Source organism: Drosophila sulfurigaster, chromosome 3 (genome assembly GCF_023558435.1).
Source record: "Drosophila sulfurigaster albostrigata strain 15112-1811.04 chromosome 3, ASM2355843v2, whole genome shotgun sequence".
Lineage (NCBI taxonomy): Eukaryota > Metazoa > Arthropoda > Insecta > Diptera > Drosophilidae > Drosophila > Drosophila sulfurigaster.
This window is the reverse complement of record NC_084883.1, coordinates 23318805-23342364: the sequence shown is the minus strand read 5'-3', so window position 1 is coordinate 23342364 and position 23560 is coordinate 23318805. Positions and strand designations below refer to the sequence as shown.

At 41.0% G+C, this 23560-nt stretch overlaps 6 protein-coding genes across 11 annotated transcripts; 4 read left to right on the top strand and 2 right to left on the bottom strand.

The window, feature by feature from the left end:
- Positions 1-26: 26 nt before the first annotated feature.
- Positions 27-13911, bottom strand: LOC133845525 (uncharacterized). 3 transcript variants are annotated; one of them, XM_062280002.1, is made up of 4 exons: positions 13667-13910; positions 12331-12864; positions 4115-4949; positions 27-370 (listed from the first exon to the last, which is right to left on the bottom strand). In XM_062280002.1, exons 2-4 carry the CDS (start codon positions 12472-12474, stop codon positions 117-119), a joined length of 1233 nt encoding a protein of 410 aa, XP_062135986.1. In that variant the 5' UTR covers positions 12475-12864; positions 13667-13910; the 3' UTR covers positions 27-116. The 3 variants fall into 3 exon arrangements, with proteins under 3 accessions (XP_062135986.1, XP_062135988.1, XP_062135987.1); XM_062280004.1 differs by lacking the exon at positions 12331-12864 and having other exon boundaries at positions 13667-13911; XM_062280003.1 differs by lacking the exon at positions 13667-13910 and having other exon boundaries at positions 12331-12883.
- Positions 2932-3737, top strand: LOC133845532 (uncharacterized). Its single transcript, XM_062280011.1, has 2 exons — positions 2932-3181; positions 3240-3737. Exons 1-2 carry the CDS (start codon positions 2960-2962, stop codon positions 3642-3644), a joined length of 627 nt encoding a protein of 208 aa, XP_062135995.1. The 5' UTR covers positions 2932-2959; the 3' UTR covers positions 3645-3737.
- LOC133844222 (neo-calmodulin-like) lies at positions 7246-7817 on the top strand. Its single transcript, XM_062278127.1, has one exon. It carries the CDS (start codon positions 7330-7332, stop codon positions 7771-7773), a length of 444 nt encoding a protein of 147 aa, XP_062134111.1. The 5' UTR covers positions 7246-7329; the 3' UTR covers positions 7774-7817.
- A 635-nt stretch (positions 13912-14546) lies between the features above and the next one.
- LOC133845516 (protein lethal(2)denticleless) lies at positions 14547-17602 on the top strand. Its single transcript, XM_062279989.1, has 2 exons — positions 14547-14732; positions 15062-17602. The coding sequence occupies exons 1-2, from the start codon at positions 14690-14692 to the stop codon at positions 17368-17370; spliced, it is 2352 nt and encodes a 783-aa protein (XP_062135973.1). The 5' UTR covers positions 14547-14689; the 3' UTR covers positions 17371-17602.
- A 233-nt stretch (positions 17603-17835) lies between these two features.
- On the bottom strand, positions 17836-22363 carry LOC133845519 (lethal(2)neighbour of Tid protein). The gene is made up of 3 exons (XM_062279992.1): positions 22061-22363; positions 21952-22000; positions 17836-19384 (listed from the first exon to the last, which is right to left on the bottom strand). The coding sequence occupies exons 1-3, from the start codon at positions 22292-22294 to the stop codon at positions 18105-18107; spliced, it is 1563 nt and encodes a 520-aa protein (XP_062135976.1). The 5' UTR covers positions 22295-22363; the 3' UTR covers positions 17836-18104.
- Positions 19776-21825, top strand: LOC133845520 (protein tumorous imaginal discs, mitochondrial). Of its 4 annotated transcripts, none has more exons than XM_062279994.1 (2): positions 19776-21276; positions 21499-21825. In XM_062279994.1, the coding sequence occupies exons 1-2, from the start codon at positions 19914-19916 to the stop codon at positions 21669-21671; spliced, it is 1536 nt and encodes a 511-aa protein (XP_062135978.1). In that variant the 5' UTR covers positions 19776-19913; the 3' UTR covers positions 21672-21825. The 4 variants fall into 4 exon arrangements, with proteins under 4 accessions (XP_062135978.1, XP_062135979.1, XP_062135977.1 ...); XM_062279995.1 differs by having other exon boundaries at positions 21494-21825; XM_062279993.1 differs by having other exon boundaries at positions 19777-21289; positions 21494-21825.
- Positions 22364-23560: the final 1197 nt, after the last annotated feature.

The following is a 23560-nucleotide window of genomic DNA, read 5'->3' as shown; positions in this document are numbered from 1 at the left end:
AGACTAAATGTTGATGACAATTAGTGTTTTTAGCAATATTTGCTTGCTTTGATCCAGCGGCTCCTGAGTGTGTGTTTTAACCAATATGGAAAAAGATCGAACGATGCATCATTCCCTTAGTCCTCCGTGAATGGATGATCCGATGTTTCGCTGGCATTCCTTCGACGATTCTCCAATATCTTAGTCGCCTGCTCCAGCGTCTCCTTGTAGAACATATTCTCCGGCGAATTGCTGGGCAGCGAGTACTTGGAGTCGTCCAGGCGGAGCGTTAATCCCAGCACAATATTGAAAGCTGATGCATCATAGCCATGGCAGCCAGAGTAGCGATAAAGCGGTTTCTTATTAAATTTACATCCATTCGATTGGGCACCTGAGCGGAAAAATAAAGGGTAAAGTTACTTAAGGTTCAATAGGCGTGACGGCGAGGTTATCAGATTGGGCCAAGGGAATTTATTTGGTATAGTCGAATAAATTCAATTACTCTGAACCGATCGATGACACTTCAAATGCAGATTGAGCTGATGTTATCTCGCAATCTGTTAATTACTGTCATGTATAGATAGCATATAGAATGCATTATCAAATTATACTGACTTCCAGTTAAATGTTTTGATATTTTATCGAGTTATTTGCCATTTAGTTACAGTTAGGGCTTTTTAATGATGCACAACTCAGTTGAATATCTAACGATTAGTGAACAACAATGGGCTTTATTGCGTGCCGGACTAGTTCAGGTATTATTTTGAATTATTTATTTAAAATATGATAAATTTTATAAAAGAATAAATAGCTCAAGATGTTGCCACACAATGCGAATTATTGTTGGACAATTATCCCCAACCTACTCGAGAGTTCGAAGGGCAGTCTACATCAGGTATTATTAAGTTATATTTTAATTTTATAAATATAATACATTTACGAAAAATATCAATTCAAGATGCCGCCATACAGTGCGAATTATTGTTGGATGATTTACACGGACCTACACGCGAATTTGAAATAACCGATGGCGGAAGGAGGCGAAGATTTGTACGTTGTCTTTATGGGTTACTGATGGTGAGCAATGATCTGAATTTTAAGAAATCTAAGTATATCATATGAATCATTTCCAAAAATTAAATGAACAATCAAATACGTCAACAACAAGTTAATAAAATTCTGATCAACAATTAAAATGGTAATGCCAATTCTCACAAATTATTCTCACAACTCTCTTTTTGTTTCAGTTGCAGATTGCGATGATCGTGCCCTGCTTGGAGATATGCATTCATTATGCACATATACTAATTGAGCTGCCTCTTCGCTTTGCATATTTCGTATTTATTATCCTATTTTATACCTGGCTGTATATTTATCGCGACTGGCGGCGTCGAGCGCCTTTTAACTACTTCGTTTACTTGCTAACATCGATCGCAATGCCGATCAGCACAAGTTTACATTTGATTTATATCGACCAGACACGCTGGGTGCGTAATACTCCAAAATATTCAATATTCATTTATTGTTTACATCGATCTTATTTACAGCTTCATGCTTATCCGTTGATGATCATAGTCGAACTGATCGTTCTCGTTTTGTACACCACACAGCAAAGATTTAAATTTAGTCACGCCATCGGCGTGCTTATAATATATTCGGTTTACGGATTGATCCTGTTGTCGGTCTATCTTTTTTCCATACATGGATTCTTCCGTATACTCTACTTTTATAAGGTGACCTTTGAAGCCTGGTACATTATATACGACACCCGACAAATGCTTTGTGGTGACCATGGCTATAATCTTCAACCCGATGAATATATATATGCAGCCGGCAATATTCATGCTGATTTACCCAAATTTCTATGGGTATTCGTCAGGCATTTTGTTGTTGATCCCATAAGAAATTTCATAAAAGCGGTGCGACAATCGCGTACGAATAATATTTGTTAAGTTAATTAATCATTAAGTTTACGTTGTGAAATAAAGCTTAAAGTTGTTCTAAAAATCATCTTCCTAATGGCAAACTTTTTTCATTTTATTTGCTTAAATTCATTTACTCTAAAGCGATCAATGACAATTCAAATGCAGATTCAGCTGATGTTATCTCTCAATCTGTTAATTACTGTCATGTATAGATAGCACACAAACTTTATTATCAAATTATACGGACTTCTGTTTTGCTGTTTTATCGTTTTGATATTATTTCCCATTTAGTTACATTTAGTTAATGATGAGCTGTGGTTAAATATCTAGCGATTAGTAAACAAAAATGGGTCCTGATGAATGGCAGGCAACATCAGGTAGCATTCGGTTCTATTCTTTTAGAAAAATATTATAATATCTATGATAAATTTGAAGATTCCGCTGTTCAGTGTGAACTATTGTTGGATAAATTACATGGACCAACGCGCGAATTTGATATGCCCGATATCGGACCGAGGCGGAGATTTGTTCGTCGTTTTTATGCCTTGCTAATGGTAAGTAAGAATTAGCAATAATATATTTTTGACAGCATCCAACAATAATTATCTTCGATAATTCAAATTTCGTATATGCCTTCAGATAATGATAAATTCGATAATTAAAATTCCATCAATTATTTGTTTACCGTCGGCATTCAAAATAAAACAGCTCATAAAAGCTATATTTAGTATACTAAAATACTCATTCATTCAAAATTTACTAAAGATAATAAAACATACCAACCAACCAATTTTAACAGATGGCTATATCATCGGACAGCTCTTTATTACTATTACGAATATATTTTTCGCACTTTTCGTATAAAGCATTAACAAATATGAAACATCAAAGATTATAAAATAATCTGGATTAACCAAAAACAAATCCAGTAAATTTAACCTTAACCCTGCATTGAAAGCAATGTATAAAATGTAAAAAATAAATTGTTTTCATCGCGAATGATATTTTCGGTGATACGCCCATTTTCATTATTTTAGTTGCAGATTGCGCTGGTCATGCCCTGCTTAGAGATATGTATTCCTTATGCAAGTATACTAATAGAGCTGCCTATACGATTCGCATATTTCGTATTTGTTATCGTATTCTACACCTCACTGTATGTTTTTCGCACCTGGCGACGATCGGCGCCTTTCAACTACTTGGTTTATGTTCTAACATCGATCTCCACGCCAATTAGCACGAGCTTATATCTAATCCATATAGATCAGTCGCGTTGGGTAGGTAAAAGTTCATAAATAGTAAAACAATAATTGATTATATTGATCTTTTTCACAGCTTCACGCTTATCCGTTGATGATTATAATCGAGCTGATCGTGCTCGTTTTCTACACCACACAGCAGAGAATTAAGTTTAGCCATGCCATCGGTATCCTTGTCATATTATTGGTCTATGGTCTCATTGTGCTATTATTCTATTTCTTATACGTAAACGGTTTCTTTCGAATGCTCAGCTTTTATGGAGTCACCTTTGAGGCGTGGTACATTATTTACGATACGCATCTAATGCTTTGTGGTGTCCATGGCTATAATCTTCAACCCGATGAGCATATGTATGCAGCTGGCAATATACACGCTGATTTACCCAAATTTCTCTGGATTATCATCGGACATTTTGTGCTTGGCCCTGTGAGGGGTTTCATAAAAGCGCTGCGTCATTCGCGTACGAATTACATTTGTTAAGTTAAGTAATCTATAAATTCTCGATGTGAAATAAAGCTGAATGGTGTTAATGGTGTTGAAGAACCCGGCGACCTAATGGCAAACCTATTCAATTGCGCAAAATGTCGTCTATGTCGGTTTATATAAGCGAACATACGCTTTAAAAGCTATGACATGTTACTTGGAATGTCCCACAATAGGTTTCCCCCTCGCCAATTATCTGGCATGCTTGGCTATCATCAGGCAAATGCGCTGCAAATGGGGGTCATTAGTTCTTGACGGTGTCTCGTGTTGTGGGACCCCACTTGGTTAACCCAGAGCTCGTGCTGAGGTTGCTGAATGTGATTTTGATTGATCTGTGGCACGACGAGGAGGTGACTCAACCACACACCCACCCAACTATGCATATTAGAGGCAACCCTAAATGAAGCGGGAGTTTTTGGTGGTCAACCAATCAACTAATGACACACATCATAATTCGAATCACTTACCAATTGGATCGATGCATTCCAGTGTTAGGGAACACTTTAGCCATGGCAACATGATCTTGTCGGTGACAAACGTGCTGTCCATAAAGAAGACCGCATCGAGATCAACCATACGCAGGAATATGAAGTTCTCCGCATCCGATTCAAAGTAATCGAACATCTTTGGATGCGTTCGCGACGAGACCGCTGTCGGTGTATTCCAGCCAAGGACGCCGGAGACATTGGCACGTCGCTGCAGCGTTTGCAGCTCCCGATAGCCACCGCGGATGCGCATATAGTTTTCGGTGAACAGCACCGATCTGGCCCGTCGCAGTGCATCCTTGATCACAATCGGGCGATACGCGTGCGTTCGCTGATCGTTGACAAACGACGGAAACTCCGTCAGATCGTAGGTGATCACAGTGCAGCGACTGCTATTGCAGTAAGCGTTCAATGAACGCAACTGCTCCTCGGATACGCCCAGATCGTAGATGAGCAAATATTCGCCCGGCAGCTTGGCTGCAATATTCTGGGCCAACAGTATGGCCGAGGCTGCCTGACCCTCCTGCACATACGTCACGATGGTGAAGTTCGACTTAATGCCGCTGTACGGTGTCGTGACGCGTTTGCGTGGATTTCTCTGCTGTTCCAGCTGCTGCAGATCGGGTGCTGCTATCGCCAGGCCATCGTCGTGCTCCAGCGCCGTTCTCTCGTCGAGCGCCGGCTTGATTGTGTGTTGTGCTGCATGTGGCGACAGATGGCTGTCATCATTGCCCAGTGGCGATGTGTAGCCCAAGAGCAGCAGATATTTGGGCTCTAACTCGAGCTTCTTGCGTTCGTGGCCCACGCGTAAATTCTCCTGCAAAATCAGAAAATAAAACGACATAAGTTGAACAGCTGGCAGAGTTTGCAAAATTCAGAGTAAGTTAATCAATAACTAACACCAAAATATTGACAGCATATGTGAGAAATATCTCTCTCTTTCTTTCTCTCTCTACTGCTTTCATTGGGCATGACATGAATGAATATTTGTTTGCGGCTCTCCTTGGAGAGGGCAACCAAATTAGTCCCAATGGGCACCGCACACACACAAACTCTTGTTTACATTGAATGGAATATTTTCCGTGTGCCTGCCGGCTGGCTGTCAAAAATTTCCCAGCTCCAACGGAGGCGTGTCACATGCCGATAAAAAGGGTTTGGCCTACCAAACAAATTCTGTGTCAAACTACAATTGCTTCGTCTCCTCAGCCTCATCCTCATCCTAAGGCTAATGCTAAGGCTTTGCCTGACAGAATCCCACATCCCAAAATTCAATGAATGTCGTCGACGCAAACCGCATGACAATTCGACATGTTTTCACTGGCTTCCAAAGAACTTTCAGTGTGTCAGGGTCTAAATTTGTTGACTATTCAAGCAACAATGCAAAAATAACCAATAAAACATATTTAATTCATTCTTATTAAATTAAGTGACACTTCAATGTAAAAATATTTAACACTGTTTCATAAATTGTATTAGTAGGATGTGTGTTATACTTCATCTAAACTACATTTCCAATTCTAAATCTTTTTTTTTCAATATTACACAAACATTTGTTAAGTAAACATAACAAAAGAAAAAAAAACACACACACAAAAACAAAAAAACACCTTAAAAACTATGTGAAATTCAATTATATATAAAAAAGAAAATCTTAAAAAAAAAACAACAAATATTTAAAAGAAAAGAAAACCTTAAAAAAAAAAAAAAAACCAAAAAAACAAAAAAACGAAAATCTTAAAGAAATAAAAAAGAAGACCTAAAAAAAAACACTTATATAAGAATGGATGAATTAACTCCAGAACAATTGGGTTATTTCAAGGAGCTCTTTTTGCTTATTAACCTTGATGCGGATAATAGCATCACTTATAGGGAATTGGAGGATGTTTGCCACGCTATCGGTGCCCATCTGCACGAAGCCCAAGTGCAGTCCATGATCAACGAGGCGGACACCGATGGCAATGGATCCATCGAGTTCACAGAGTTTGTCGAAGTTCTATTGTTAAAGATGACTCAACCTGCGCCTCCCGATGAATTGCGTGATGCTTATTACATATTTGATAAGGACAAAAATGGTTTCATTGGCACCGCAGAGTTGCGTTCACTTTACATCAGTTTGGGTTCGAAAATGTCCGATGAGGACATCGAAGATATGATTCGTGAAGCCGATGACGATCAAGATGGCGTAATTTCGCTGGACGAGTTCATCAACATGATGCCTCAATCACCCTAGTCTCAAAATTCGATGGCATTATTATGTTTTCACATTCTATGACGTGTATTTAGAGTTAATGTCTTAGTTGTTATTGCAATGTAAAATTGAGAGATTAGCTCTAAATATACGGCTTAATAAACTCAACCATACTTGTGGAATATCTCGAATTATCTAAAAGTAAATGTAAGTCTCTGTAAAGTGAGCTATAATGTGAGCAATGCAGATTAATCATGGCAAGCTTTTAATTATGCTAAAACGCAAACGTGGTCACTCTAATAGTCACGCAAATGGTCACTCTAGTTTTGCATATTCATCCTTTTCTCACGCATGCTTTTATCTTTATTCTTTTGAAACACGAATCCAAATGCCAACAAGCAAGAAAGCTGCAGTCGAGTGTGCTCGACTGTGAAATACCCGCGACTCGTTTATAATATAAGCAAAACTGTTTAGTATTATCATTTAAATATACCAATCAATATACCGGAAAAAATACTTAATTATATCGTAATGTATATCTGGTATATTGATATACAAATTCTTTTAAAATCTCCAAGATTTATGTTTTCATAATATAAAAACTATATCCTTTCGTCTGTTGTATATACATATATGTAATATAATATAATAATAATAATAATAATAATAATAATAATAATAATAATAATAATAATAATAATAATAATGTATAATAATAATAATAATAATAATGTATAATATAATATAATATAATACTATACTATATATATACTTTATTGGGCCGGAGATCTTTCCTTCTGCTAGTTACATACATTTCCTGTGCACATCAAGTTATAATACCCTTCTACCCTATGCGTAGCGGGTATAAAAATGCTTTTTATCAAGTACTCTCTGAAGTAAAGTTTCATGTTTAAGCAACAACACATAAATCAGAAGCACTACAAGCTTAACACTTTACACAACAACATAGCAAAAATTTAAATAAACATTTTACAGTCCGGTGCTCAACATGGAAGACATGAACAATGATCTAATGCAAGAGATTCGCGCGGCATTTCAGATATTCGATCCCCACAACACTGGCAAGATCACCAGCGAACAGATGGGGAAAGTAATGCAAAATCTTGGACATTTCCCAACGGAAGCCGAGCTGTACGACATGATCGATGAAATCGATTTGGATGGCGATGGGGAAATCGACTTTTATGAGTTTCTACATATGATGATCAGACACTCGGAGAGCTTGACCAAGGACGAGAATCTAATGGTGGCATTCAAATTGTTTGATCGCGACGATGATGGCTTCATATCGCCGCTCGAGCTGCGCAATGTGATGTACAATCTGGGGGAACGTTGCACCGAGGAGGAGTTTAATGATATGATGAAGGAAATCGATTTCGATAATGATGGCAAACTCAGTTTTCAGGAGTTTGTTAATGGCCTTAAGAATTGAATTAAATCAAAATTATAAAAGCGCAATTAAATGAAAGCAACACACAAGAGTGAATTCGTCTAATTCTCTGCTATTCTAATTGGCTGCACTCAGCACATGGGCCGCCTATTAGACATATGCCACATGCTGCTAGCCACATGCCACATTCTTCATGGCACGCAGCGCCTAAAAGTCGGCACTATAATTTCTTTTTATTTACTTTTCGTTTTTTGTTTCTCTCCTTTTCCAGTGAACCAAGCACGCGGCACGTGAGCAACAATTTGTATGCGACAATTTGGAGTTTGTTTTTGGTCGCGGCGCGTGACTCAAAATGTTGGCATGTTCCTAATGGCCACCGAAAGGGGAATGGATTATAGGCAGGGGGCCGGGGCAGAGAACGTGTCATTACACATACACACAAACACACAAGAAAACTTGGTCAGCAATTGTTCAAACAGAGCAGAGCAGAGAACTAAAGTCTGATTGCGATAATTTAAATATTTAAATAACGACGAAGCTATCGTTTGCCTTGGACTCAACTTGCGATCGAATCACATTTATAAACAATAACACGGGATACAGTGGTCATTGGCTAAAGAGCAAGGCAAACACTTGATGAAAAGCTGCAGCACACAATTGCCTTGCACAGAGTTTATTTTTAATAAACCTAGATGATGGCCGACAGACATTAAATTGCGGTCTACCGAGTTGACAAGGTCCTTCAAAGGACACTCGCTGCCGCTTCATGAATAAACAGCGCCGTACATCAACTGTTTGCAGTCACTATGTAACATACCATAGAACAAACCCCTTTGCTGAGTTAGCTCTTTCTATTTTTCGTTTTTTTTGCCAGGTCATCAGAAGCTCATTTGTGCTATATTACATTCAATTATTAAACAATATCGAGCGCACTATGTGACTTGACACGGAGTCAACTTTAGTTAAGCGAACAGGCAACGGACAAGAGACAACGGACAACGGACTATGCAATTAATTGATGTCACTTGCTGCCCTGCCCGGGGGTCAACAGTTGATGAGTTGATGGCTGGGTATGAGACACGATTCATGTTTTGTTGGGTTGGACTCGATGCTTACAGCTTAGAGCTGACTCGGTTATCAATTCAACACGATTATGGGATAGAAAATTTCCATAGAAACGAAGCCACGTCACTTAGCGAAACTAAAACCAATTGAAGTTCTCAAACAATCTCTTAATAATCAAGCAGAAAACAGCCAAATTAGCCGCACAATAAACTTCAATTGTGGGCCACTAAAACTGACCTATGATGGCACACAAATCGAAGCCAATCTATGGAATCGATAAGTCGCGTAATAAAACTTTTATCTAGACATTATGAAATTGTTATTGTGTGACAAATACGTCGAAGAATGCGAGTGTACTATATTTGCATAAAGCGTTTAAAATCAAAGTCGCTATACTACATATACAAGTATATTATAAAACTGCTTTCTCACATGCTTATATTTAGATTGCCCAGGGGACTTATAATTGGTAACTTGCTGGGAATTATATTATAGAATGAACAATTTCAGCTGTGCTGTGAACAAAGTTCTCAACGAAAGCGAAGCTCCCGCGGCTTTAAAGCACTTGACGTCACTTTTGATGCAGTTGTTCAATGATCATTATATCTAGTGTGCTTTAGTCATGCATTCATCATGATGATGATGATGGTGCGTGAGTAGCTTACAATATACGTAGTTTTTTAATACTTGACAAAGCATTAAAAACACCTTCACTCGAAGCGCATTTTGCCAATAATTCCAACGGGGGACGAAGAGGCATGAAGCATGCCGCTCAATTGGCGGTGAATGCAGAATATTCAATTCATAAGAGCTCTTCAATCACCTGCAAACAGCTGGTGTACAAACTGTAACACGAACCATCCATCCACAAGGCACTTGGCAAAAAACAAAACCAGTTATAGATGCATTGAATCGTTTCTATTAAATATGGAGACTTGCTCAATACAATGAGCTCGTTCTGCTTGTGGCTTTTTATTTGCTTGAAACAGTGGGAACTAGTTTATCAACTGACTGGCATTAAGCACAAAAAAGTCTTGTTGATTTGTCACAAAACAAACGACACATTGTCAGGGAAAAGCTGTTTAACAAAATGAATACTTTCCGAATACGCTACACTCAAATATCACGTATACGTTGAAAACTTTAAACAGTTGCCTATTTCGTACTTAATTGTGTTTAGGGTTAATTGCCCTCATATATACAGTATATATATTTTCTATTTATGTATTTCTGCGGCTGACTGGTAATAAACCTCCAGCCTACATATTAGTCATTATAATGGAATTTTTAAGCATGTCGAAAAACTGAAAACAGACGGACAATTTCACACAATCAGTATCAGTGATTTTTAAATCGCTTTTGTTTTATATATACTGGGGGTCTTTCCAAACAACTTACACTTGGTCTATGACTTATTCACGTGATACGCTTGCATTATCAGCGATGATAAGATGTAGATAATATAAATAAATATTTAAGAGGGTTTTATCTACAGACAGACGGAGCGATTTAGCTGTCACTGCAAAAGCTTCGTCAACTAATATTTGAATTCGATAAACAACTAGTTTTTACATTTACACTTTTCACTTTAACCAACTTATTTGCAAATTCAATTGCGTGTCAAATGGTGAGTAATGCTAAACCATGTTGACCAACTGAAGTAGCCACAGAACACAACGTGTAATTTAATAGCCACCTGGCCACAATCTAATTAAAGCAAACATTAAACGTTTTGACCACACATTAAATTCAAGTAAACAGCAATCCAAGTGGACCTAATAGGCGTCCATATCTCATTTAAATATATAGAAGTAGAAAAAAAAACATATAAGCATATACTATAAAGTTTTATAATGTATAAAGAGGTGAGCCATATGTTTTGTGTATTCGACAGCGACAGCTAAGGAAAATTTGATTTGAAATTTTTATGTAAACAGCAAAGTTAAAGGGGTCGCGGCTATGGCTGCTTTTCTGCTTCTGTTTCGGTTTCTGCTTGTTCTAGCCACACTACACACTCACACACATACGCTCACACACACACAAGGTCCGGAACTTGAGGATGTGGGTGGGAGATTGGAAGGCGGAAGAGACAGAAGGATAAACAAATAGGCATTGGCATGCTAGCCAAATGATGATATCTTTTGGGTCATTTACTTGTTTGCCTTGGCAATGGGCTCTCTATCTATCTATCTCTCTCTCTCTGTCCATCTGTTTATTCTACCTCTTGAATGCTCTTCAACTTGTTTCAATTTAACTAAAAGCCTCTGACCAAAATGAGCGGAAAATAAGCATAAATGCTAATACTCCCATCACATAGAAAGAGTTTAAATGCTTTGTGGGCGTGGCTATCAAACCCACAGCGGTCAAGGACATTGTGAATCATAGGCAGACAATGTTTGCAAACACACTGATAAGATTTGTCAATTTACCACCCAATATTAATCAAACCGATACTTAAGCAACAAAAAAAAAACCATTAGCTGTCCCTTTTGACAAATGAATCATTAGGCGCTAGCAATTGAACGATAAACAAAATAAACACTTGACAACACCTTATAAAGATTACAAAGATTAAGTGTAGATAATAAATTTTGAATAGTTTTGAATGTATTTCAAACAAATGTGCAATGATCATATTTGCTGACATGGCACCAAAAGAAAGCGCGTCGTCAAAGAACTGGCACGTTTTCGGATTGATAAGAACAATGTTATCACAACAGCAATAGCAACAAGGGAAGCGGTTTATAGACAAGCCACCAAAGAGCTCAGGTGCGTGTAAACAAATTTCGATGCGCTTGACTCTTGGCTAAACGAATAATACAGATAGTAGGCCATATAGTAATCATGCACTTGTGTTGATTTGAATTGCGTTGGCTCAACACTGCACTACATGACACTGTACATCATCAGTGTAGAGTTATATGCAGAAAATAGTTTTGAGTGAACTAATACTCTACACTAAACAGTATTCTACACTCTACACTCTCAGTACATCAGCAGTGTAGAGAGGTAAATGCAGAAAAGAGTTTTGAGTGAACTAATACTCTACACTGCACAATAATCAACACTCTACACTCTCGACAAGGGAAAACTTTTGCAAAATAGAAGAGATAGTAACGATAGTATGAGAGTAAGTTATTAACTCAACACTTGAATTGACTTAAATATAGTGTGGACTCTATACTTCAACACATTCTACACTGGGGACTTTTACACCAGTGTTGTGGAGAGAAAATGAAGTAATGATTTTTGTGTGTACATATAACCATAGACCATATAACAAGCGGGCACTTGAGATAATTTGAATGTTAGTCTATACAAAACACTACATCGATGCTCTGAAGAGGGGAATAAAGTTAACAGTCAACGAATAAAAGAGTATTTAAAATAATGAGGTGTTGACTAGACACTGCGCTACTTTGTCGCGGCGTAGAACGGAGAATGAACGAAAGGCTTAACCAATAGTACTCTACTCTCTGTAAACTCTACAACGGTGTAGAGAATAGGGAATGAAGTAAAGTTTACTTAACTCACCTGAAATTCTTTCAACTGTTGATGCGTCTGCACCACAATGTGCTTGAAGGAATCGTTCGGTTCGCCGGCGGGTCCGAATGCGATGAATACGATCGTTGCGATTATCACACCGATTAATATTAGTATCAAATGTTTAGTTCGCATGGCCGCTAAAATAGATTTCGATTTCTTTTTGTAGGCAATTTTGCGTGCAAAAATGCGCTTAAGTGTGAGTGACGCCTCCAGTCTGATGGCCGGTTCTTCTTCTCCTCTCCCTCTCTCACTCACTCTCTCTCTCCCTCACTCGTCTTTCAAGCCGCACCGAAAGTTATCAGCACAAGTAATTAAAGTACCGTTCGATTGTAGCAGCACATGTGGAAACCATTTTAATTTAATTGTTAACTTGTTTGTTATTTGCAGTTTGCTCTTGTCTCTCGTCGCTTTGAATTTGTCGTTTATTCTTTTTAATTATTGAATTATACATATGTCTGATTGAGTTCTCTCTTTCTCGCACTCGTTCTCTGTTCACATGGTTGCGAACATTTATTGTTTCGCCTGCAAATCCAAACAATGATGCACAATTTAAATAAATATTTACCTACAAAAAATATCGCTCAACAACAATAACAGCAGAACACAAAATTGAATTCTTTTGAATGCGGCGAATAGAAAAAGTACAATAGAAAACATAAATATACTGATGTTGGTACTTGTTTCACATACTATGTATGTAAATATTTTTACAGTACACAACTGTCAAACAGTGAGCTACAGCAGTATGTGCACCACAAGCCATGAGTAATCACTATTACCGCACTGAGTGACATACTATCTAATATAGTAATTTAATTATGTGTGCCTATCTTTACAATTCGTATTAAATGTTCGCCAACTTTGGCATTGCAGTGTACACACATGTTTACCGTATTTCACCTTTGCGGGTTATGATTTTATGGCGCACAGCCAGCGAAAAGCAGTCGCGACTCGCGAGCAAGGTAAGCACAGCATTTAATGAGCTAACGCTAAAAGCGGCCCCTGCCGAATATCATATGCAAATGCAGACAGCAAGCGGTTTATTATTGAGAGTGTACAATTTCAGTGGCGCTTAACCAAAAGGCGCCGACTATATTCAATGTTAGGCAGAGGCGTGCTTGCTTGCTTGCTTGTTTTCTAGTTGCTGCTTCGCAGTAGGCGCCGCCTTTGTTGCTGCTGCTGTTGTTGTTATTGTTCGCAATTGCTGCATGTTAATTCTTTCGGAATATACGGGGGGCGATGTAATGCCGGCGCAGCCTCCGCAAAGTTTTCACTTTGATAAGCCGGGTGCTGATTCGATACAGCAAAAAAAATATTCACTTACACTCTTTAAATACATTCATATGCTTTAATTGATATGTGCAAGCTTTTGTCGTATGATTTTATATAATTTGCATTGCTTTTTTCGTTATTAACTTTCACTTTCTTAGAACAGTCAATAGGCTATCGGTGCCAATGCTCTTCCACTTTTTTTATTGCCGACCTCCGACTTTTCGGAGACAATTGTGAAAAAGAACTTCTCACAGCTAGCGATGTTTTTCCGACCCACCACACACGAGCGACTAACTAACATTTATTTACATACTTTACATTTTGCTACAATGTTATCAACAGAAAGCACTAATTTGCGAAAACTTGCCTCTAACAAATTAATAACAGCCATCACAGCTGTTTGTTTCTATTATCGAGTTATCGATAATGTGCGTTAGCATAGAAGACGAAGAACTCGGTCTAACGGCCTTCAAATTGCTTCCTACAGTAAAACGAATTCATACAAGCTCATAGTGCGGATTAATTAAATCATTTAATAAGCGATAGGAATGTCAGATATTGGAATCTTTTATTAACTTATCTTTAGTAGATAATAGTAGATGTATTGTCAATTTTGTAATCGCTTATACGGAGATATCGATATTAGCCGTTCATTAACATCTGTTAATTTCAAATGTTAAGTGTGTAACAACTTACTTTTTGTAAAATATAATTAAATACAAATTTGAACTAATAAGCTATAAAGCGTTTCCAGAAGACCTAATTAATTAACAAACTGTTAATAACAGAGAAACGTAAATTAGTACAATGAACCAGTAATCGGACTTTTTCGACACTGAAACAGAGTGACCATATGTAGTGGTAGGAATACCGAAGTCTAAGGAAAAAAACGTTTATGGGATTTTTTAAAATAGAAATTTCGGTCACGCTACTATCAAATTCCAAACAACGTCCAGCTGCATCGCTAGCGAAAAATATGTGTTAACTGCGCGTTTAGTTAAAAATAGCTGTAATACCAAATAAAATAGTAAAAATCGTTTGTGAAAGGAGTGGCTAGAAGCCTAGAATATTAAAAATGAATATATATAATAAATTGCGGCGCCGCGAGCATGGATTTGGTAAGTAATAAACGTTGCGCGGGAGATTCATGAAATTTGGCGCTCGAAAAATTCCAAGAGCGCGCTCCCTTTCCTTTCGCGGGTAATTCGAGCGCCAAAATTATTTATGAAGATTACGTGTAATTTATGTTGCACACAAGTGTATTTTGGGGAGTTGGAGTAGTGCATCCATCCATTCTTGAGGGGGTACAATGACTTGTCGATACGTTAAATACAGAAAATGCGCTGAGTTTGCGAAAAATGCCAAGAAGAGACTGGAGAACTAGAACGTAAACAAATCCATCAACAACATTTTGACATTAATGCGTTTGTGTATGTGTGTATTGCAGCCAATGATTGGACGTATGACTTTGCATTGCCCCGTCTATGCGTCGCCAAGGAGGACAGTTGGCGTGGCATTGCCCCAGCCAACTACAGTCCAGATTACAATCCCGAGCCACCTATTTTCTCTGCCAAGTTCGCCAATTGCGATGGTTATCGACACATTCTGGCCATTGCCAACGAGGATGGCAAGATTGCGTTGCAGGACACCACACAGCGCAACCAAGAACCGGAGGAGCAATCGTTGAGTGCACCCCAGTGTCACTACAATGCCGTCTTCGATCTGGAATGGGCACCTGGCCAGATGCGTTTCGTCTCGGCATCGGGTGATCACACGGCACGTCTCTGGGAAGTCGCTGGCTCGGGAATACGAGGACTCAACAATTATGTGGGCCACACACGCTCCGTGAAAACAGCCGCCTTTAAGCGCACCGATCCTGCTGTGTTTGCAACGGGTGGACGCGATGGTGCCATCTTAATTTGGGACATCAGAGCCAACCTGAACATGGATCTGACGTCGCGCGTGGATAACTGCATCTATAGTGGCCACACAGGCGCACCGGGCACGCCACAGTCGCAGCGCAAGCAGCGCACACGAACTCCTAAGATGGCTTGTGGCACGAACACGTCCAGCAGCATTACGGGCTTAGCTTTTCAAGACAATGATACGCTGATTTCTTGCGGTGCTGGCGATGGCATCATCAAAGTCTGGGATCTGCGACGTAATTACAGTGCTTACAAGAAGGATCCATTGCCCCGTCAAAGCTTGCCCTATGCGGGCCAATCGACATTCAAAGGCTTCACCAATCTCATTGTGGATGCATCGGGCACACGGTTGTATGCCAACTGCATGGACAACACTATCTATTGTTACAACCTGGTGTCGTATGCGCCCAAACCATTGGCGTGCTACAAGGGATTGCTGAATTCGACGTTCTACATCAAAAGCTGTCTCAGTCCCGATGGCAAATATTTACTCAGCGGCAGTAGCGATGAGCGTGCCTACATCTGGAATCTGGATCATGCGGCTGAGCCGCTGGTGGAGCTCTCGGGGCATACGGTGGAGGTAACATGCGTTGCTTGGGGCGCCACACACGATCGTCCCATTGTCACGTGCAGCGATGATGCAAGACACAAGATCTGGCGCATTGGACCCAATCCTGAGTCGCTGAGCTCCACAGACATTGCAGAACAGTATCGCGGTCAGGCCAAGTTTGTGCCGCAGCTATCCAGGCAGCCAAAGGTCACACAACAGCAGCAGCACAAGTACAATCTGCGTGATCTGGAGTCGACGCCACGCTCCCTAAAGCGTCTCATGGAACAGAACGAGCGCACGCCCAACTCCGTGGAGAAGCTGAGCACAAAGCGTTCGTTTCTCGAAATGCTGGGCGCGACCAGTGGCGATGCCATCGTCGAGCAGCCACAACAGAAACGCATCAAGGCGCTCGAGTCTCGGGGTCGTCGTCTCTTTGGCCCAACATCGTCAACAACAACGTGCACAACCAGTCAACAGCTGTCGCCTTTGGCTACTATTGGCGAGGAGGAGAGTGCCATGCCCACCAGCAACCAGGAAAACAGCGAAGACGTCTCGCCGCTGCCCTGCATCACAGCGGGCAAGATGCCGCAGGCATCGCCTTTGAGTGAGCATCATGTGAATCACATTCCTTACACCTCGCCACCCACAACATCAGCCCAAGCAGCAGCGACAGCCGCAGCAGCATCTACAGCTGGTGGAACAATGCTGACCACAACGCCACCAGCAACAGCAACTCTCGCCTCCCTCATCTACTCACCTACCTCGAATCTGCCCAACTATGTGCTTGATGGCGAGGCGCCGCATCTGGGCATCATGTCGCCCAAACGCAAAGCCAAAGAGAAGGTGGATTGGCTGACCAAAATACGCAAACAGAAGCTCATGTCCAGCAGCCGTTCGCCAGTCACGCTCAGCGAAAAGATGGCCAGCGAGGAGGCCACATCATCAATGGATGTCTTGGCCTCACCGCGGCTGCAGAGTCTGCGCAACTCCGAGTGCAGCCCACGGCTGCAGGCGACGCCCCGGCGACGCATCTCCCACAACGATAGCAATGCGGGACATTTGCGTACGCCAACGTCAAGTCGGCGCAACAGTGAGACGACGCTGTTGCGCTTCTTTAGCGTGCAACGCAACAACGCCAGTGGCAGCAACAACACAAATGATCCTCCAGTCGGCGAGGAACTGGAGATGCCTCCCATGTCGCCGCCGCCATCGTCCACAGCAACGACAGCTTTAACGTTGCACACGCCAACAGCAACAACAACGACGGTGGGCAGCGATTGAAGCGTTGTAGCTGCAGTTGTTATTGTATCTGCATCCTCTGTTTGCCAACTGGACCATACCATAAGTTATTATTCTTTATGTATTTGCTAAGTTTAAAGTTGATTTCTTTTCCCTTTTTGTCTGCTTCTAGTTTTAGTTTAGTTCTTAAGCCCGCCTTTGTACAGCTCTAATACAAAAGACTAAATATAATATATAAATATATTAAATATACTATTTAGATTTTTAAGTTATACTCTGACATGCATGTGCTTCTTGGCTGGGTCAACCACAAAACAACGACAACACTTTATCACATAAGATTGACAATATAAATGAAATGCTATGTTGAATGAACAGTTCTTGGAGGATTACAAATCAGTGTGATTCTCTGTTTTATATTAAATGTAAATAAATGACTATCTGAACATAAATCGTACTATTTGCACAAATAATTTCGGGTCAGAAAATAGAAAAAGTAAATACAAATTTCAAGCATCCTTTATAGTTTGTTATTTGAATTCAAAAACTATTTCACAACTATGATTTAATATTTCACTATAAATTTAAGTGCTTTGTTTTCAATTAAATATATTTGTGATTCTTCAATTTCGTCTGACAATGTTTTGGTGTGATTCCAAATGTATATTTTTTCTTTTAAGAGAATAATCATTATTTCAGATCCCTGCTTAAGAACCCAAATGCGTTTCTCTTTTAAAAATCAATTTATTACAAGGTATTACAGTCTTTCGATTGTCTTATTGCAGTTTCTTGCCGGTCACTTTTGTTGTCGCCTGTCCATTTTGTAGTGTCGCCGCCTCCTGACGCTTCACTGTGGCGTTCAAGCGCATTGTGCTGAAGATTTGCCGTGTCACGCCCACAAGCAGCACCAGGTGGCAAAGATGGAGGGCAATGCTCGAGACATTTGTGCTGGGATAAGTGTTCCAGCAGTATTCGATGATTCCCAGCAGCAAATAACGCACGCCCAGCGAATATGGCGTCGACCAGACTAGATAAGGCAACGTGTGGAAGTACCAGACATAGAACTGATAGTGCAGGGATCGAGCACAAGCAACACCAATAAAGTTGCTGAGGAAGAAGGGCAGCAACGCCAACTGGATGCACTGATCGAAGTTGATGCCATAGCGTTCGGATTGCGGCTCCACTGGAGCTGGTTGTGGTGCCTTCTTTCCAGTGGACTTCTGCAGACCCTTCTCGAATGCCTTGAGGAAGGACTTTTGCTCGCCTGTTAGCTGCTCATCGGGCTCCTTGGGCAACTGTTTGGGCTTCCTTTGGTTCTCCTTTTGCTGTTCGCGGTTCTTGCGCTCGATTTGCGGCAACAACTGATCCTGCACCTTGCGCAAGCGCACATAGCTCATGAAGAAGGTCCAGGTGGGCTTGGCAAAGCAGAGCAGCAACAGCAAGTGCACTCCCAGCAGGGATAAATGGAATTCACGCTGCTCAAAGAACTCTCTGCTCAGGAAACGATAGTTTACTGTCCATTTGTGCTCAAAGATGCGCCCCAAATCGAAGCTGCCTCGCAGATACTCCACTGGATGAGTTATCAGGAAAGGTGCTCCTAGCAACAGTTGAATCACAGCGCAAATCGTTAGCTGTAGAGCTGTTTTCAGCAGTCCAAGATTGGCCAGGTAAAACAAGAACAAAGCTGGCGCGAATAGCAATATATTCATCTTGACACCAACAGCCAAGCTGAAGAAGACGCTGCCCAACGTCCAGCGTCGATCCACAAAAAGGTTGAGCGATGCATACAGCAGTAAAATGGCCACAGGATCATTGAACAGTCTCAGAACGTAGATCGAGTGTATGCGATACGAGGTGAAGGCACTCAGGACCAGCACATAGGGTGGCACCTTGCGGCTCTTGGCATAGAGACGCAATACGAGAGACATCTGCAGCAAATAAATGCCGGCGAAGATGTATTGGGCCAGACGCACGTTAGTGCCATGCGATGTGATGTAGTAGAGGCCGGAGTAAATGTAAACAAATGCAGCCGGATAAACAAGTGGGCCAGTGTCACCTGGATAATAAATAATATAAAGTTAATAACAAAATTCAGATTCGAAATTTAAATTTAACGACAGCTGTCAACATCAGTGTGACCACGACTTCCATTTCTAATCTTATACTGAATAAATAACGGTCTATTCTTTACAAGCAAGCGCCAGTAAAATCTGGTATAATTGTATTATACGAAGCATTGTTACACAATCACGCAAAATATGGCTATGTTTAATAGTTGAAAATAAGAAATGGCCTAATTTTCAAAATTATTGTAATATTTCCTTCTATTATTTAAATATTGTTAAGCCGCTTAATCTGTTTTTGAACTGCAAAATGAGTTCACTTACGTGAACGAGAGCGAGTGAACTGTTTACGCAACGATGTGACTGTCAAAATGTCAAAGTGAAAAGAAAATACTAGACAAGAGAGAGAGAGAGAACACTTCGTACGAAAGGCAGCATGGAGGTTATTACGGCATGTTGTTAGAGCTGCCTGCCAAAATCTAGTGAGAGAGGACATTCAATTGATGTTACAACCCGTAGTTAATGGACAAAATGATTTCGTGTAAAAATTTATGTGTGTTACGCAAACTGCCATACAAAGGTTGTTGCCGGCAATACAATGCAATTCAATTAAACAGCGCACTGCTCTTAAAATGGAAGCCAAAATCTCCAGCGGCTGCTGCTGCTGTTGCAACAACAGCTGATCTTTGGCATTGCAGAAGTGGGACGCAACAACAACAACGTAGTATTTACACCACGAGTCGACTGTATGCCAAGGATTACTATACAACCCTAGGCGTGGCCAAGAATGCCAGTGGCAAGGACATCAAAAAGGCATACTATCAGCTCGCCAAGAAATATCACCCGGACACAAACAAGGATGATCCCGATGCCAGCAAAAAGTTCCAAGAAGTCAGCGAAGCTTACGAAGTGCTCAGTGATGATCAAAAGCGCCGGGAATACGACACCTATGGCCAGACAACGGAGAACATGCATCGTCAGGGTGGCGGCGGATTTGGAGGCGCAGCTGGCGGCGGACCCTTTGGACCGGAAGGCTTCTCACAGAACTGGCAATTCCGCTCGACAATCGATCCAGAGGAGCTGTTCCGTAAGATCTTTGGCGAGGGCAATTTCCGCAGCAATAATTTCGATGACTTTGCCGATTCCAAGTTTGGCTTTGGCCAGGCCCAAGAGCTTGTTATGGATCTGAGCTTTGCGCAGGCGGCGCGTGGCGTCAACAAGGACGTCAACATCAATGTGGTCGATCAATGTCCCAAGTGCGCTGGCTCCAAGTGCGAGCCAGGCACCAAACCGGGTCGATGCCAATACTGCAATGGCACCGGCTTCGAAACCATCTCCACCGGCCCCTTTGTGATGCGTTCCACCTGCCGCTACTGTCAGGGTACACGGCAATATATTAAGTATCCGTGTGCAGAGTGCGAAGGAAAGGGTAAAACAGTGCAGCGGCGCAAGGTGACGGTGCCCGTTCCCGCCGGCATCGAGAATGGACAAACTGTGCGCATGCAGGTGGGCAGCAAGGAACTGTTTGTGACGTTCCGAGTGGAGACCAGCGATTACTTCCGACGCGATGGAGCCGACGTGCACACAGACACGCCTATCTCACTGTCGCAGGCGGTGCTCGGAGGCACGGTGCGAGTGCAAGGCGTTTACGAGGATCAGTGGATCAACATCGAGCCAGGCACGTCGTCGCATCGCAAGATTGCGTTGCGTGGCAAGGGGCTAAAGCGTGTGAATGCGCATGGACATGGCGATCATTATGTGCACATCAAGATCGACATACCCAAGAGGCTGAGCAAGGAGCAGAAGGCGTTGGTCGAGGCGTATGCTGAGCTAGAGGAGGATACGCCGGGACAGATCCATGGCATGGCGCAGCGTAAAGATGGCAGTAAGAAAGCAACGTAAATACATTATTGCATTATTAACTTAAAGCCAAGAATTCTGTGTGTTCTGTGATCTGTTTATAACTATTAATTTGATTATATCAATTAAAATACTCATTTCAACAAAACACACATTGTCATTGAATAGTTGTTAAGGCTGTCTTGTTGTGTTGTCGTCTATCAACTCGTTAACTAAACTCGTTCTTTTTGCCACTGTTGCAGCGCAGGTGCGAGTGAAGACACCAAAGGATCAGCAGGAGCAGCTAGCAACAGCAGTCAAGACACGACCGGGTCCAAAGCCAAAGAGGAGGAATCGAAATCAGGACAACAGCAAAGCGAAAGCAGAGACGGTGGCGAAAGCGGAGGCTTCTTGAACAAAATTAAATCCATGTTCAACTAAGTTGAAATGTGTTTTGTTAATTAATGTTTTTTGTAAACGATCGAAACCAGGCGTTACAAATTATTTTTTGTTAATTTTGCCTTAAAGTCTTGTGTAATCTTTGAGGTCTATTCCAACAAAATGAAGAAAAATACACACAAATACACAAACTAAATTCACTGTATAAACTTGACATGTGCTTGATTGCGATTTCTGGCACGCATAAACTTTTGTCAGCTTGTCGCCTGGTGTCCAAAAATAAACCGAAGAAATAAAACCAGGCGATGGCAACTTGACTTACCTCGCAACAGCGCATAGTTTGTGGTGCCATTCAGAAAGCCCTCACATTCCTGCAGAAGCAATTTGTTAGATCATTATGTACGGAACATGATCATTGTTCAATGTTTTACCTGCATATAGGCCACCCAATCGATCTCAGTGTAAGGCACACGGTTAATTACCAGCACGTTGATAAGCGCCTCGGCTAAAACTATGAGCACTGCAACGATGGGCAATGCAGCCGGCTCGAATATCAGATATTTCACAAAGTTCCAGTTCACATATTTGTCCAGCAGTGTTTGCAACAGGTTGCTGGACTTTTTGCGTCGGGCCACAGGACGATTATTGGGTCTTGGCGGTGCCATTTCTGTCACAAATTAATTAAATATTTTGGTAACTGAAGAACACGTACACACACACATACATGCATTTAACGAAAGTGACAAGAGCAACAGCTGATTGAGCCGTATTGCGATGACAGTTCAGCTGAGCGATTGTTAGCATTAATCGATAACATTCTGTGAAAGCATTGCATACTTTCAGGCGCCTGCTTTAAATATTTGAATATTTTAAAGATGTCATGAAGTGACAGTTACAAAATTGTGGCAGATCTTTAAAGAGTTGGTAAGGTTATTGTAATTCAATGTTGAATGAATAATACTAAATTGAAATACATTTCCGTTCAATTAAACTGACTTATTTGCATTAATAAAACACCTTTTTTATTAATAGTTGTTTTATTGTCTATTATGCTTAACATCTTTAATAAAATGTATCAAGCATACAACCCAATTTATTTATTCAAGATAGACTGCATGATCGAAAACTTAAAGACCAATTTTCTTTTACCTTGAATGAAATCTTCACTCGCTTGCAAGAGCTTAGGACATTTTGCTGAAAATGAAATCCAATCTACTTGTGGCCAATTTGTGCATCAGCTTAACGACTCCATTATCAGCACTCTAGTTGGGCGTGCCAGGATTCCCTAATTTCCCATCCACCTCCATAACAACCTATCAGTCCGTTGATGTGTAAGGGCGGCGGTGACGGCGGTTTAACGCATCGCTGACAAATATACGCTAACGGCATTCGAAAGTGAGGCTATCTCGGCAAAAGGATGCGGCAGGCCAAGCAAACAGGAAAGAGAAAGGTCAGGTCGTGCTCCACGGTTTGTCCTGTGCCATGTAAATGTTGGCCGTTTTTAAAGCGACAAACATCCCTGAGCTCGGTATAACCATTTTTGTTGTATACCCCCATCCCTGAACATAAAGGTTTTTAAGCGCAATTAATTGACAACCTGCGGATGTGAATGTTTTTCAGATTTTCACCATGTTCTCTTATACATGTGTGTGTGTGTGTGTGTGCATGTTTGTGTGGGTGTATGAACATTTTTTAGAGTTGTCCTTGCTGGAATACACGTGCACTAATTGTGCCCAGTGCGCCGCGCCGTGTATTCGCAAAAAAAAAATGTTGACAAATGGCATGCAAGCTGTTTCCAATGTCCATTTCCACTCCACGAACTGCTCAAATGGCTGCAATTATGGTATGTGATGCCTGGAGCTATTTGGTGAGTTACTGACTGGACACAGATGAAGGAATGGATGACTGCACGGCTGACAATTCCATTTTAC